The sequence below is a fragment of the Colletotrichum chrysophilum genome (assembly GCF_026319265.1).
Source record: "Colletotrichum chrysophilum strain AFK26 chromosome Unknown scaffold_162, whole genome shotgun sequence".
NCBI classification, from domain to species: domain Eukaryota; kingdom Fungi; phylum Ascomycota; class Sordariomycetes; order Glomerellales; family Glomerellaceae; genus Colletotrichum; species Colletotrichum chrysophilum.
In genome coordinates this window covers 21912-36646 of record NW_026517449.1, presented here as the reverse complement: position 1 = coordinate 36646, position 14735 = coordinate 21912, and the positions used below count along the sequence as shown (strand labels likewise).

The 14735-nt window shown below is 55.7% G+C and overlaps 4 protein-coding genes across 4 annotated transcripts; 1 reads left to right on the top strand and 3 right to left on the bottom strand.

Annotated features, from left to right (window-relative positions):
- Positions 1–4258: 4258 nt before the first annotated feature.
- COL26b_012083 (uncharacterized protein) lies at positions 4259–5866 on the top strand (the record flags this gene model as incomplete). Its single annotated transcript, XM_053184735.1, has 1 exon — positions 4259–5866. One exon carries the CDS (start codon positions 4259–4261, stop codon positions 5864–5866), a length of 1608 nt encoding a protein of 535 aa, XP_053031314.1.
- Positions 5867–6410: 544 nt separating this feature from the next.
- Positions 6411–6902, bottom strand: COL26b_012082 (uncharacterized protein; the record flags this gene model as incomplete). The annotated part of the gene is made up of 1 exon (XM_053184734.1): positions 6411–6902. The coding sequence occupies one exon, from the start codon at positions 6900–6902 to the stop codon at positions 6411–6413; it is 492 nt and encodes a 163-aa protein (XP_053031313.1).
- A 1191-nt stretch (positions 6903–8093) lies between these two features.
- On the bottom strand, positions 8094–8777 carry COL26b_012081 (uncharacterized protein; the record flags this gene model as incomplete). The annotated part of the gene is made up of 1 exon (XM_053184733.1): positions 8094–8777. The coding sequence occupies one exon, from the start codon at positions 8775–8777 to the stop codon at positions 8094–8096; it is 684 nt and encodes a 227-aa protein (XP_053031312.1).
- A 496-nt stretch (positions 8778–9273) lies between these two features.
- Positions 9274–11886, bottom strand: COL26b_012080 (uncharacterized protein; the record flags this gene model as incomplete). The annotated part of the gene is made up of 3 exons (XM_053184732.1): positions 9274–9846; positions 9905–11460; positions 11616–11886. The coding sequence occupies 3 exons, from the start codon at positions 11884–11886 to the stop codon at positions 9274–9276; spliced, it is 2400 nt and encodes a 799-aa protein (XP_053031311.1).
- Between the last annotated feature and the right edge of the window lie 2849 nt (positions 11887–14735).

The window sequence follows — 14735 nt, the reverse complement described above, 5'->3', positions numbered from 1 at the left end:
GGGATCTTTTCAATATTCAACATTTTCTGGAATCCTGACGAGATCCATCATCAAGCCCTCCTGCAAGCCGCCGGACGCGTTTGCCGATGGAGGAACTGCTGTGACAGCTTGCGCTCATAGCTCGGATGCCAGAGAATTTCATCGGAAGCGAATCGTCATCTGCTGTGACGGGACTTGGAATGACTCGTATGACTGCTTCCACCTCGCGTCATGACACCCAGACTTGGATTGAATTGTCGCTGATCACCTTCTGAAGCAACACCGAAGGGGGAATCCAGACCAATGTTGGACGTCTCGCAACCGTAGTTGCTCATAAGTGTTGCAATGGCATGCCCCAAGTGGTCTATTATCACAGGGGAGCAGGGACAGAACAGTCCCTCACCGCAAGAGCTCTCGGTGGGCTTTTCGGACAAGGCGTAGTGGCAGTGAGTTGAGAATCACATTTGGGATCTAGCTTTATGTATTGATCATGTTCCAGGATATTGCAGATGTTTACCGTTTCGTCTGCGAGAACTACAACTACGGAGATGAGCTCATCTTCACTGGATTTTCCCGTGGCGCCTTTACGGCCCGATCTGTCGCTAACATGGTTTGTACGTTGGGATTGCTCAACAGCTTCGGGCTGGACAATTTTGCGGCCATTTTCAAGGACTATCAGAACTTTTCGAACTGGCTTTCAAGTGGTAAGAAAAATGACAGGACAGGGGAATGGAAGTTCACCACCACGTTTGACCGAAGTCAGCATCTGTTGTGCTTTAACCTCGAAAATTCGCATCGCCTTTACAGGATGGACGAATATTCCAGTGCCAACCCTGACTGGATAGAGGACAGGAAGACATCAGAACAGGATATCGACTTATTGCGGCAGAGGTGGTTCAAAGAACTTCTCCTTGCAGGTGCCAGGTATGGCCTTCAAGGGATGGCTGACTTCTACGCAACGTTGTTGTTTCGCGTATGTCATTCCCCCCTGCATTGACTAACAGACACATGCTAACCTGTTTCTTCCCTCAGTACAAGATGATTGTTTGCGAAGAGAAAGACTATAGGAATGGTTCAATACTTGGGGAAATTTTGAAAAGCATTAATGATCCTTGGGTGCCTGGGGAAATCGAGGTTAAGGCTGTTGGTGAGTACATGATGTGCTCCGCGTTGCACAGGCCAGAGCTAACATGGTCCGCCAATGCAGGAGTTTGGGACACAGTTGGAAGTCTTGGAATGCCATACAGCCTCTCGAAGATGGGCCGTAGCGAAGACGAGGTTCGTGCAATCCTCGTTATACTTGCGGGCTGCAAGCCCTTTTCACCACTGTGATTAGTACGTCGAAACTGACGGAGCCGATAGATTCGATTTGGGAGCCAAGATGTCCACGAACGCATTCAACATGCGTTCCACGCATTGGCTTTGGACGAGTACCGAAAGCCGTTCAAGCCGACTTTGTGGAGTAGGGATATCAGCAACAAAAACACGCACCTTCGCCAAGTCTGGTTTCGCGGTAGCCATAGCGATGTGGGCGGAGGACTAGCGAATCAGCAAATGGCCACGATCGCTTTTGCTTGTAAGACGATACAAGAACAGCACATCTTTGTGCATAGCTGACATAAGTGCCATAGGGATGGCCGACCAATTGAGCTCCGTAGGGGTTGAGTTTAATCCTGAGGAAATGACAAGAATCTTCCGCACAGTCGATCTTGAAGTCGAGCCTCGCTCTTGGGCGCTTGGACACATCAGCTCAGCCGAATTTTGGACTAAGCTCGCTGACAAGACAGTCGGGAAGCTTGTACACTTTGGCGAAGCTGCGCATCGAGAGCCCGGCTTATGTACAGAGGACAACAATCCACTGAAAAGCCGGCTCAAGAACACCAACGAATTAGTCCACCCATCGGTTCGAGTGCGTTACCTTTATAAAGGCCTTGGCCTAGACGACAAAGGTGAATGGAAGTGCGACGCTCTTTCGTCAAGCCATTACATTCTTGAAAAGTCAGAAGCGTCTCGCGATGATTGGGTTAGGAGGCCGGACCAGTCGTACCTTTCCACCCATCGAACCCTGAGTGGAAACGTTTCCTCCATTCACAGTGGGACTAACATTAACTTCGTGAATAATGTGGACAATGCACGACCTCACTCTGTCGTAGCAAAACAACTGCCTTTCGAGAGCGATCTTCACATGAGCGATATGAATATAGGCACATGGCGCTCGGATATGCCTTACTGTGGTCTGCCGAACGATGAAGGGTGGCAGTCTCGGCAGGTAGGAGAAGACCAGGTAACACGAGACGGAGAGCTGATGAACGACGGCAATGTTAGAAGCCGTAAAAAGGGAGACAACATACCGCAAAATGACCAACAGCGACCTGTGGAAAATCCGGCGGACAGATGGGCCTGGGTCAGATCACCGCCGAAATCGAAAGGTGCGCCATCTGACGTACGAATCGTACTCCATGAGGAGCGAATCGGCCTCTGGGAGCGTCAGTACATGAGGGTCAATCAGGAGAATATGCTTAGGGAAGACCAGTGGAAGCGGAAACGAAACCCCGGTAGCGGGCCTCTGGACAGTCTCGCCGCAACCGCTTCGGGCCTAATCAGTTGTGCCGTACAGGCTGGGAAGAAGACATTTGAAGCGGGCTATAAAGCCGCAGAAACGGTCGTCACACTTCCTCCGAAGCTTTACACGACTTCGGTAGGACGTTTGTCGCTTGCTGTGAGCTCAACTACAAGCATGATTATGTGGGGGGCTGTGAAACCAAAGGAGGATGTCATGAGAACGTTGAAGGGGCCGCCTGCAAACGTCGATCCGGGCAAATACGTGTGGGAAGACATTGTCGCATGGCAGCATGGAGACCTCAGAGTACGCCGCTGATAATGGAGGTCAGGATCAAAATGCTTGACGGATGGAGGAAATCGTGATTTAGCTCGTCTTCCAATTGCGTTTACCCCCCAGATTGGCTTCAATTGAAATTTATGGGGTCCTCTATGTCTGCAGTACTTAAGAAGCACTTGAATTTCAGTCCTCCCGTGCGCCGGCGTCTTCTGCATAGCAATTTTTGGTTTTTTTGCGAAAAGCCTACAGGCCTACAACAAGTGGCGGGGATATGATCAAATCTGCTCAACGCAGTCGTTGTTGAATTGATACTGGGTTCCGATAGCGTGGGCAACAAGGCCTGCCTAAAACAGCCACGGGACATGCACAAGAGAAGATGACTGATTCCCGTGACGCAGAGCTCTCCCATCTTAACCAAAAATCCAGGATAATCAGCATATCCTGCATCAGATGTAGAAGTTTGAATAATCCCCAGGCGAAGGGAGATTGTTCATGTTGTTCATGACAAGTCATCCGTCGGCAATTCAATCTCGGAGCCATCCAACAATCCGTCAGTCCTCCCAATGGCCCCGCGCAATCCGTAGGAATGAACACACACTTGAAATGTCGTTGCACGGGCCCATCAAGTCGGCACCATGCCGACGGGTTCATCAGACCGCTAGATCCCGAAGTAGTATCGCTGAAACCTACCCTGCAGTCCTCAGAGCTTCCAGATGCGACCGCCCAGCCAATACGAGACCGAGGAATACTAATATCCCCATACCAAGAGACGAAAATGCGATGCCAGCCGCGGCGGGAAGGACATGGAGGGTGTGTCCGCTCTGGGGTCTAAGCCCAGCGTCACATGGGGTTTCAGGGCGGCGGCCGACAGTCGAAGCAGTATCAGTCAGCTCCTTCTTAGCTGTCGGCAACCATGTGCGGGACGTGGTTTGCTGGCTCTGCCATTTTGCCCACTTGGGTGATGGGATGACGGTTGAAAATTGCATCCGTGCTTGATAATCTTGGATCTTCTTGGCTCCCCTGTCCCATATTTAGCTCGTTCGTTGGTGTTGGGCGAGCCGGCCGCGGCGTAGGGGCCCCATGGTGCCGCTGCAGGCAAACGAGTCGGCCACTCCTGTATGCGGGGAATCCTGGGGTGGGATCTGTCGATTGTGGACTGCGGCCCGGCCACGGGGCCTCGGCCGAGGAACTTTAATATGGTACGGCCAAGGAGGTGCGTCTCGGTAGTTGTGAGAATTGCCATGCGCCCGAGGGGGAATCTGATGACCCTTGGATGACTTTGTCGAGATGAGGTCGTCTGATGATTCTGATGATTCGCGTATAAGACTGAGATCCCCGGGCGGAATGTTCTTGAAAGTTTCGGGACCATGCTTCGAGAACACCACATCGGGTTCACTTGGAGCTTTTCAGCATCGACGCTCTCCGGTTGTATAATTCGCAATGGCTCCCAGCCGCATCGACGACTCTCCCGAGAGTCATCCGTCTTTGGATACGGCCTACGGGCTAACCGCATCATGGCCTATAGCTTACGATTTAGCTGGCTCAAACCTGCCATGTCGTCTTGAGGGAGAAATTGGCGATCTCGTGGTGTTGGGAGAGATCCCAAAGCAAATCGACGGCACGTTCTACCGGGTCATGACTGATCCATTCGTCCCTCCGCACCCTGGCAACGTCCCTCTCGACGGCGATGGCAATATCTCAGCATTCCGCATCCGTGACGGCAGGGTGGACATGAAGATGCGCTACGTCGAAACGGAGCGCTACAAGCTAGAGCGGAAAGCCAACAAGGCTCTGTTCGGCCTCTATCGCAACCCGTACACGCACCACCCCTGCGTGCGCGCGGCCGTGGACTCGACGGCCAACACCAACCTCGTGTTGTGGGCAAACCACTTTCTCGCGCTGAAAGAGGGCGGTCTGCCCTACTCCGTCGACCCTCATACACTGGATACCATCAAGTATGATCCGTTTGGGCCGCAGGTCAAGACGAAGACCTTCACGGCGCACCCCAAGGTGGATCCATACACCGACGAACTAGTTGTTTACGGCTACGAGGCCAAGGGCCTCGCGTCTCTTGATATCGTCATCTACTCTCTTGATAGCCAAGGGGTCAAGCATGACGAGCAGTGGATCAAGTCACCATGGTGCGCGCCAATTCACGACTGCGCTATCACACCTAACTGGATCATCCTGGTCCTCTGGTGCTTCGACGCAAGCGTAGAGCGCATGAAGAAGGGAGGGCACCACTGGGCCTGGGACTACGACAAGCCGGCGACCTTCATCGTTGCCCCGCGCCGGAGCACCACGCCGCTCCCGCCCGGCTGGAGCCCCGGAGAGTACAGAGTGTACCCGTGGAAGAACTGCATGCTCATCCACACGGGCGGTGCATGGGAGAGTGAAGACGGGTCCAAGGTCTTCCTGGAGACATCGCGCGTGCACGACAACGGCTTCCCCTTCTTCCCAACCGACGACGGCAGACTGCCAGCCCCCGACGCAGCATCCGACTACGTCCGCTGGACGTTGGATCTCTCGCAGCCGAGAAATACCCAGGTCGCGGACCCGGAGATGGTTCTAGATCTTCCAGCCGAGTTCCCCCGCCTCGACGAGAGGTTTCTGTCCAAGCAGTATAAGCACGTCTTCATCAACGTCCACATCAGCAAGGATGAGAACGGCAAGCCGCAGACGGTACATAACGGGCTGAACGGCTTGGCGATGCTGAACTTGGAGACCAAGCAGACGAAGTACTTTTACGCCGGGTTCGAGTCTCACATCCAAGAGCCCATCTTCATTCCGCGGAGTGACGATGCCCCCGAAGGAGACGGGTGGGTGATGGCAATGGTGGAGCGGAGGGGCGCGAACAGGAACGAGATTGTGGTACTAGATACGAGAGACTTCGAGAAGCCTATTGCTCTCATTCAGCTGCCTTTCCATGTGAAGTCTCAGGTCCATGGAAACTGGGTCGATCAGAGACGGTTGAAGGGCTGGAAGAAGCTGGCGAAGGATGTTGAGGTTGAGCCCATTAGTGGACAGGGAGCATTGGAGCCTCTGTAGGGCGAGAGATTGAGAGGAAGATTACCATGGTGCCTTGTGTGTAGGAGAAAACCAGCATTTACTAGCCGTAAGCATTACATATTGTCCCTAACCGTATCATATCACAACTTGGGGGAGTGAGTGTGCTAACTATTTCAGCTCAGACTATTACAATAAATTCGCTGTCAGGAAGACATATCATATCGCGTTGACGTGACGTGACAACACACAACATCACTTATCCCCTCACCTCAGACATTGTCGGCTTTAACACCAACTGGAGGAATAGACCAGGAAAACACTGGCCGGTGCGGGAGTTGATACAACGAAGCATGTTTGGGGGGTATCGCTTTGTATTCAAACACCACGCTAAGCATAGTTGACATCCAGTCTCACGTACGAAGCATCAATAGCCCAGTCAGCTGGTTGCAAAAGAGGTGCATTAAGATCTCTGTACCCAGCAGACATGGACCACTTCCCTCCGCACCCATTCCATCCACAACCGACATCCCCTCTCCTCCACACACATCCATCGCACTCCTTCTTCAACCAGCAACACCCTCGCTTACGGCATCGCAACCCAGCTTCCGGCAGCGAGCACGATACTGGCACACACGATCGCGATGACGGGGCCGGTCGTGAGCGGGTCCGGGACGGGGATGTTGGACAGCTGCAGGACGGTGCGCTGGGTGAAGTTGCGCTCGGCCTCGACAAGGGCGAGGGCGGTCAGGTTGCCGCAGGCGGTATTGAGGGCCTGGTCCATGATGACGGTGGGCAGCTTCGCGATGGCGGTGTCGAGGACCTCGGCGTTGTACTGGTTGCCGTTGGGCGAGGCCGCGAAGAAGGTGGCGCGGTACGTGCTGTTGGCGCCGACGGTGGAGAGGTTGGCGATGCGCGAGTACTCGGCGCACGACATGATGGTCGAGGGCGGGTTCGCGGCGACGGGCGCGGCCTGGCGGACGACGACGGCGAGGCCGGGAGCCTGGTTCGGGTTGGCGATGGCGTTGGCGAGGGCGGTGGCCGCCAGGAGGAGCTGGGCGAGGAAGTAGGCGTGCATCTTGACTGAGTTTTCTTTCTTGTCTTCCTTCTGTGGTTGTCTCGAGGAGCTCGTCGGGTGGGATATATTACGTCGGAGTAGGTACTAGATGGGACGATGTCGTAACGAGAGGACTGCCACTGAACAATGCACCCCAAAGCTTAAAAGTGGCCGGCCACTGGAGAATGAAAATGAATGGAACAAGAAAGAAAGAATAACACACGACAAAAAAGGTTAAACGGAAAGGAAGGTTGTGTCAATCAGAATGGAGGGAGAGAGCAGCGGGCAGCAGACAGCACGCAGACGGGGCGCCAGGAACGGCTGCGTCATTATATGTGCCATGATTGGAGTTCCTGGTTGTCAGTGCAAGGGGTTGAAGCGTCTGAGACGAGATGACACATTTGGGACCTCAGATCAGACGGTCTGGTGTCTTGGGTGAAGCCACACCAGCGAGAGCTAGACGCCATCTGACGGGACGATCTAGCTGGCTAGCTTCGTTCTGCTGAAGATTATTGCTGTCCCAAAGAGGAAGACTCATCTCTTGATTCTAAAAGTTGGAGTCGAAGCCGCAGAATTGAGTCGAAATAAACTCGCATCATCGGTGACAACGCCATGCAACTGCAGGAAAATAGGGGCACGAAACCTGGGCAACACTGCAGCAAATGCCGTCTGACCGATTTTACCGCTGCACAGACCAATCATCGCCTGGATTGAAATGTGGTCCGGCTGTGGCCCCCTCCTGTTTGATCCTCCTCTGGCTCGACGGTCGTTGTTTTTGGTCGCCACTAGCATGACGAGCCCACGGGATCGAACCAGTCGGGCCAAATGTCAGGCTGTGAAGAACCGTAATCATCAAAGCTTTTTCTGTTTACCAAGTGCTCCTGTCATGCTTTCTGAATCAGTTGAGGCGGTGACAGCCCGCGACTCCTGTGAACCAAAGAGTCTTAAGACAACCAAGACACAAGCCTGGCACATGACCGGGGTGGCTAGGGCCACAGCTAATCGGGCGCCATCAAGCTCTGGCGTCGCGGGAGTGGGAAGCCTTTTTAAATTATTATTCTGTTCGTTATTCATTCGTATGGCCAGTGATTGGCGGTGGTGGTATCTTGCTGCTGTATGTACGGATATTGCGGAAAATGACTGCGGCGCGAATCTCGGAACCTCGGCGCCTACCGTGAATCACGCCCTCCTCCCTCCTCTCTCATCATCACATCACGTCTCCCCTCCTCCCTGTGTCAGCCCAGCCTGCATCGCAGCGTCAACCGCCCTCGCCGCCCTCCTCTTCCCTCCATCCTTGGGCACCGGCTTCTGCATCTTTGCCGCCCCCAGCCCGCCCAGACTCAGCGGCGCGACCTCGATCGGGGGCACGCCGCACTTGATCGCCATGCTCTTGAAGAACCCGCCGACCGGCCGCAGCTCGTCCTGGAAGACGGCCACGTTCGTGAAGCCCTCGCACTTGTACCCGCGGAACAGCTGCGCCTCGCACCCGTCCGCCTTGTTCGCCATGAAGACGCCGCACTGCGCGGTGCCCGGCAGGTCGTAGCACTGCCCGTTGCGCTCCGTGAACTGCGCCATCTTAGACGCCGTCTTGGGCAGCTCCATGTCGACCAGCTGCGCGCCGCTGCGGCACGTCTTGACGCCCGGCGAGCTGCCGTAGAGCTGCACTGTGATCGGGATGGGCGGCTTGTTGTCTTGTGGTGGCGCGCCCGGGGCAGTCGTGTTTGGCTGTGTGATGTCGACCTGGCCGGCTGTCGCGATGGGTTTCGGGGGCGACGGCGGAGACGGCGGTGGATCTTCGCGGTCCATGATTCGAGGTTGAGGCATCGCGAGGGCTGAGGAGGCGAGCCAGGCGGCCACGTAGGCGGCTCTGAGGATCGTGTGTGATGCTATTCGCATATTTGATGATGGAGTATTTTTGACAATCTCGAATTTCGATGTTTTGCAGAGACTAAACAGAGCCGTCAACTATTGTCAACGCCAACTCGAACTTTTCCCGCTTTGATGGCGGCGGCGGCGTGTCATGGGATGAAGAGACGGGAACGCCAAGCTGCATCAGCCGTGTTTCAGGGCGACTCCGTAAGTGAGATGCACGGATACTCTCTTGAAACACCCCGAAAAGAGCCTCACAAGATCAACTAAAACTGAATATAGACAAGAGAATTGGATGAATGATTGAATTAGAAGAGGTAATAATACTGTGGTATTATCCGGTCTCAGCCGTTGAGGCCGGCATATGCAGCAATCGACAACAGCAACAGCAACAACATCAACATGACTCTGGTATCTGCGTCTAAAAGAATCCAACCGATGTTTCCCACGAAACATAACCAATGGCGCCCGCACGCGCTCATCACCGACTCGTGCATCATGAATCGTCTTCAACTCTAACCTTCTAACCGCTCTTCAGCACAGAGTTCGCCGGCGACACCTCGCTCTTCTGCTCCGCGTTCGAGATAGCGCTCTCCACCGCCGCAGCCACATCAATGTGGAAGAACGGCCTGTTCATGCCCTGCAGCGCCGCCAGCTTGCCGTCCCCGCGCCCAGCCACCGGCGCGACGCCGTCATTGACATTCTTGCTGCTCGGCGAGATCGTGTCCTCCTCGTCGCGGCTGCGCTGCGACGTGACGCGCGGCGCCTGGTTGGAAGCCGAGTCCACCGGCGCGAAGCTGAAGATGGGCTTCCATCGGTTGAGCGTCTCGTCCTTGACGGACGGGTAGCCGAAGCCGGCCGCCGCGAGAGCGCGACGCGTCCAGCGGTTGTTGACGTTGGCAAAGTGCCACTCGACGACCTCGGGCTCCGCGTAGTGGTCCAGCTGGTTGCGCACGTCGACGAGGCTCTGCACCGAGGTGACGTCCATGTTGTTGACGGCGGAGCAGTCGAGGACGATGGCGCGGAGGATGGGGCGGGTGTCTTCCATGTCGATCTTGGCTCCGCGGCGGGGGCCGGGGTCGTTCCAGGGACGGTCCTACGACATATTAGCTGTCTGCTTGAAGGGAGAATTTTCCACGGAGATGGGAACTTACGCCGAGCTTCTCGTAGCGGTCGAGGATCGTACGGCGAGAGTGCTTCATGATGAACTCGGTGAGGCCATCCATGTAGTGGGCCGCGTTGGTGTAGTTGAAGCCCTCGCCGAAGCGGTACACAAAGACGCCGGGGAAGGGAGTCTCCACGTCGACGATGGGGTTTGACGCGTCGTCCTTCAAGAGAGGGACGTAGGCCTCGCGGGAAGGCAGGTCGATGGCCTCGCCGCGATCGTTGAAGGGCACACCCTTGCCTGCAGTGTCCTTGCTCGCGCGGTAGACCCTGACGCGGCCGAGGAAGCGGCCCTTGGCCTTGGCCAGGCGGACCAGCAACAGCGCCGCGGAAGCGCACATGGTGAGGTAGATTCCCTTTTCGATATCGGTGAAGATGGTGAGGATGACACCGCCGAAGAAGATGAAGACTTCAAGGGGCGAGACCTCCCAGAACTGGTAGACCACCTTGGGCGGCGTGATGAGATCGCCGACGGCGTGAATAATGAGACCTGCGAGACTGGCCATGGGGATGTAGAAGAACACCGAGGTGAGAGCATACAGCGCTAGAAGGACAATAACGGCGGTAAAGATACCGGCTAGAGGCGTGCGGACACCGGCCTTCGACTTGATGGCCGTTCGGGAGAAGGATCCCGTGGCAGGGTACGCGCCCAAAAAGGGTCCGAATAGGTTCGTGAAGCCCACGGCCACCAATTCTTGCGACGGGTTGATGACATAGTTGTTGATTCGTCCAAAGGACTTGGAAATGGCAATGTGCTCAATGATAAGCACGATAATGGTCACCGGCAGGTCGGGCGCCACGGCCGAGAGAAGCTCCGTGTCGATCTTCGGGGCCCCGGCGTGCTGGAAGCCGCTAGGCACCTTGCCAAGAATCTTGAACTTGGCCTTCTTGGCGTCCCAGTTGACGTTGCGGTTGACGAGCCAGCTGATGAGCACGTACAGCAATATCACAAACGCCATACGCAGCGTCGACATGAAGAACCAGAACTTCTTGCGGTGCGGCTGGCGGTCCGACATGGTGTTGCACACGAAGCGGATCGCGTACAGCAGGAACAGCGCCGTCAGGCCCATGGCCGCGTCGAGCTTCGCGCGCGGCAGCGCCTTGAGCGTGTCGATGATGACCATGTACGTCGCGCCGCGGGTGTTGACGCCGCTGATGCCGAGGAGCGCGGGCACCTGGCCGGCGGCGATGGAGATGGCGGCGCCCGTCATGAAGGAGGTGATGGCGACCAGCGGGATGAACTCGACGATCCAGCCGAGGCGGACGAGGCCGATGCCGAGGAGCACCGCGCCCGAGATGATGGCGAGCGCCTGCGCGATCTGCGGCGCTTCGTACTGCGGGTGGGTGTCTTGCACGCGGAGGACGATGTTGCCCACGAGCTGGGACATGACGGCGACGGTGCCGATGGTGATGTCCTTGGAGGTCGCGAAGGCCCAGTAGAGCAGGAAGCCGACGAATGAGGTGTAGAGACCGTACTCGGGGCTCAATTGGGCGAGGATGGCGTAAGCCATGCCCTGCGGGATGACCACGAAACCGACCGTGACACCTTTCACGAGACCTCGTCAGCCATGGGGATTTCTCTCGGCGTGTGGGGTAGAGAAGGGAGGGCAGCGTGAAGGGTCCCTCGTGAGACCCTGCGCCGCCAAGCTTCTTTCTTGTGTAACACACATCAGGATGGGGGGAAATCAAGATCCAACGTACCAGCGATGATATCTCCAAGCAGCCATGTGGCGTTGTAGTGGAAGATCCACTGCCAGAAGGGGAAGAGGGACTTGATGTAGGCGAGCGTCCCCGGGATCGTGGGCCGGTGAGCCTCAATGAACTCAGCGACGGTCGGCTCTCTCTCCTCATATTGTTCGACGTCGTTGAAAGAGGCGGCGGCGGACTGGACGGCCTCTCTCGGCTCGTTGCGGTACCGGGCGTCGACATCGATGCCGAGGCCCTTGGCCAGGACACGCCCGGCGTTCGGCATGGCGGGCGGCGGTGGGCGTTTCTGATATGCCTCCGTGAATTGAAGTTTTCAATGGCCCAAAAAGTTCTATCCTGCGCTCGTGGCTGAAAAGAACTTGACAGGCTGAGCGACTGAACCCGAGAAGGATCAGTCAAAGAGAAACGAGGAGGACCTGGCCGGGACAGGGACAGCCCAGACGAGATTGTGCGGCGGCGGAACAGGGAAACTTATACTGCCTAGTATGCGGCAACATACGAGAGCTACCCGTGATGATGTATTCCCCCTCTTGGACGTAGATGCTTGGCCGCGTCGCCAAGAAGCGTGGCTTCGGATCGTCCTGGTCTCGCCAAGGACTCGATTGGAGCCCTGTGATGTTGCGCTCCCACATGCCGCCCGGGGTGTGCGAATCCTATTTTCTGACGACATTATCAATCTCTATTGTGCAGGCATGGGTGTTGACACCCTTCTTCTCCTTCCTCTTCTCTTTCTTGAAGCCAGACGATCATGCATCGTAAAGCTATTTGTCCAAGTGCGTGAGAAAGAAACGTCCAGTGCTGGATTCCAGTGTTTTGGGATGGCCCATGTTTGGAGTAACATCAAAGGGTCTAGTGCGTCTGGCGTCTGGCCCGGGGGAGGAGGCAACGAAGAGACGCCGGGGCGGACGGACACCCACCCCCATGGGCTGACCGAAAAAGGGTCCTGTTTATTTGTTGGAAAAGTGTAAATGTGATATGTACTCTGTCTTTAGGTACTTTGCTGTGGAATGGCCGTGTCTGGCTACATGGGGCAGAGGTCCTGCTCGTCCCGGGTTAGTTTAATTCCTCCCTCTCCGTCGGCCGGCGGCCGGGGTGGTCCTGTCCTGACTCTGTAGGACGTGGGGGCGGCGGGAGAGCTGTCAGAAAAGCAATTCCGCCGTCTAATTCAGCGTGTGCGCCGGACACAACTTGAAATGGCATGTGCCGTTTGTAAACAAGGGCTAGTCAACAGATGCCCGTGTCGTGTTTTGGGCGGCTAACACGCGGGTTCGCACACAGAACACATAGCTTGCTTGATACTTTGCACATGTGCAGGTGACATTCCAGTTCGACAGAAGAGCTACCTTCCCTGCATCAAAAGTCTTCACAATCGGCATCGTCTGTCCTGAGTGGTCGATCGTGAGTGAGGCGAGAAGCACGGCAGATAGCGCCTGGGGCTGATCGGTAGACGCGAGGTTAATGGCGTTCCAGACCGAAAAAGATGTCCAACCTCGCGGGATGTCTGGGACGTTGGAACAAGACTGGCCCGGCGTCTTGGGATGGGTGGTCTAGGTACTAACTAGTCGACGGCCGAAAGAAACTACCGAAACCTGACCGTACATATGAGCAAGATACTTGAGGCTGGTTCAGCTTCTCCGCGGCACGCGCTCACCATGTCTGTACATATTCATATTCATATGTCGTCCATGTATGCTTCTTGCGCCTTCGCCTTTCCACCCAAACCGCCGGGGATGAATTCCTCTCATTAAGCTTAAATGCTAGATGGCTATTCGGTTACAGCTGTCATGCCCATCCGCGATGCCTTGTGCAGCATAGTCGCTGTTCCATGCGACCCAGAGCGCTGCCGGATACCCGAGAAGCGCAACAGAAGCACACGAAGAATGTCACTCTTCTGATGATCTCGACTCTGAGTTGCGGCCCCCCCAGATCATCCACAGGTCTTGCCCCGTCCTTCCCACAGAGCGAAACAGGCGACCCAGAACACCAGCAGGCAAAAGCTGAGCTAGCTAAACAAAAAGGCTGGTCCCTGTCTCATCTTGGTTCTTCGGTGCATTCCCTGGGCACTGGGCGAAGGGGAGGACATGGGGGCAAAGAAGCGCATTTGGCCCGTGGTGTGGTGTTGGAGAACGAAAAAGATTGGGTCCGGGAAGCATATTGGACGATGGTGTCGAGCACGCCATTCTTGGCGCAAATGAGACCAACACTGCAGGATCCCTCCCTCCAGAAATCGGGGAAAGGATCGCACCCGCGCCAAACAAACACTGAAAAAATACATGAGTCTTTTCGACTCTTCTCGGGGAGTAACCCTCTTTCTGGGTAGGGTCCCTTGGCATTTTGGTCAAGACCCGGGTGCCAGGGGATCGCCAATGGTTGCAGAAGGTTTTGACATGACTGTCAATTTGGTGTTTTTGCTTGGCACACGATCTCGCTATCACTCCCCAGCAATGCCAGCTCTCTCAAATCCCCCAAGTCTCTGCGCCCGCGCCCAGACGCCATGATCTCGTCTTTTGTGAAGGGGGCGTCGATGCTTGAGTTGCGGCCTGTTGAGCTTGGTGTTGCTTGTTCAGTCTCGGCATCGCGGGAGGAACTCAGCCAAGCCTGCGTTAGACTTTGAGGCGAAAGTTTTCTGTCCGAGGTGCCATCCGATGACGGGCTCTTGGTATTCTTGGTGTTTCTTGGGTTCTCTCCACAAGGAGGAAATTCTCACGCGATGTGAGAGGGGGAAGCGGAGGCGAAAAAATGGGCTGGAGCTGAAGACTGGAGGCGAGAATCGCAGCTTGGTCAAGGACGGACTTGTCTCGGAAGTCATTTTGGTGACGAGTCACTGCAACTATTTTCTGCGACTAGGTTTCGTGGGTAATTGTCAAATGAGAAACGGGGGGCGCACAGCTCATCCGCGGTGCTATTACGCGAAGGAATCGAGGCATCATTCTGCAGAGCGTGGGATGTGTGTCAGTCCCACGACATTAGCACGTCCCAGCTGAACGGAAGAGACCTCTTGTTAGACATGCATGCCGCCACGCAAGAGGCTCGCTTCAAGGTAGCACCCAGTGCTGGGATGAGGTGTGGCATTGGGACCATGGTGCGTCCGAGATCTTCGCTCTCTAGTCTTCT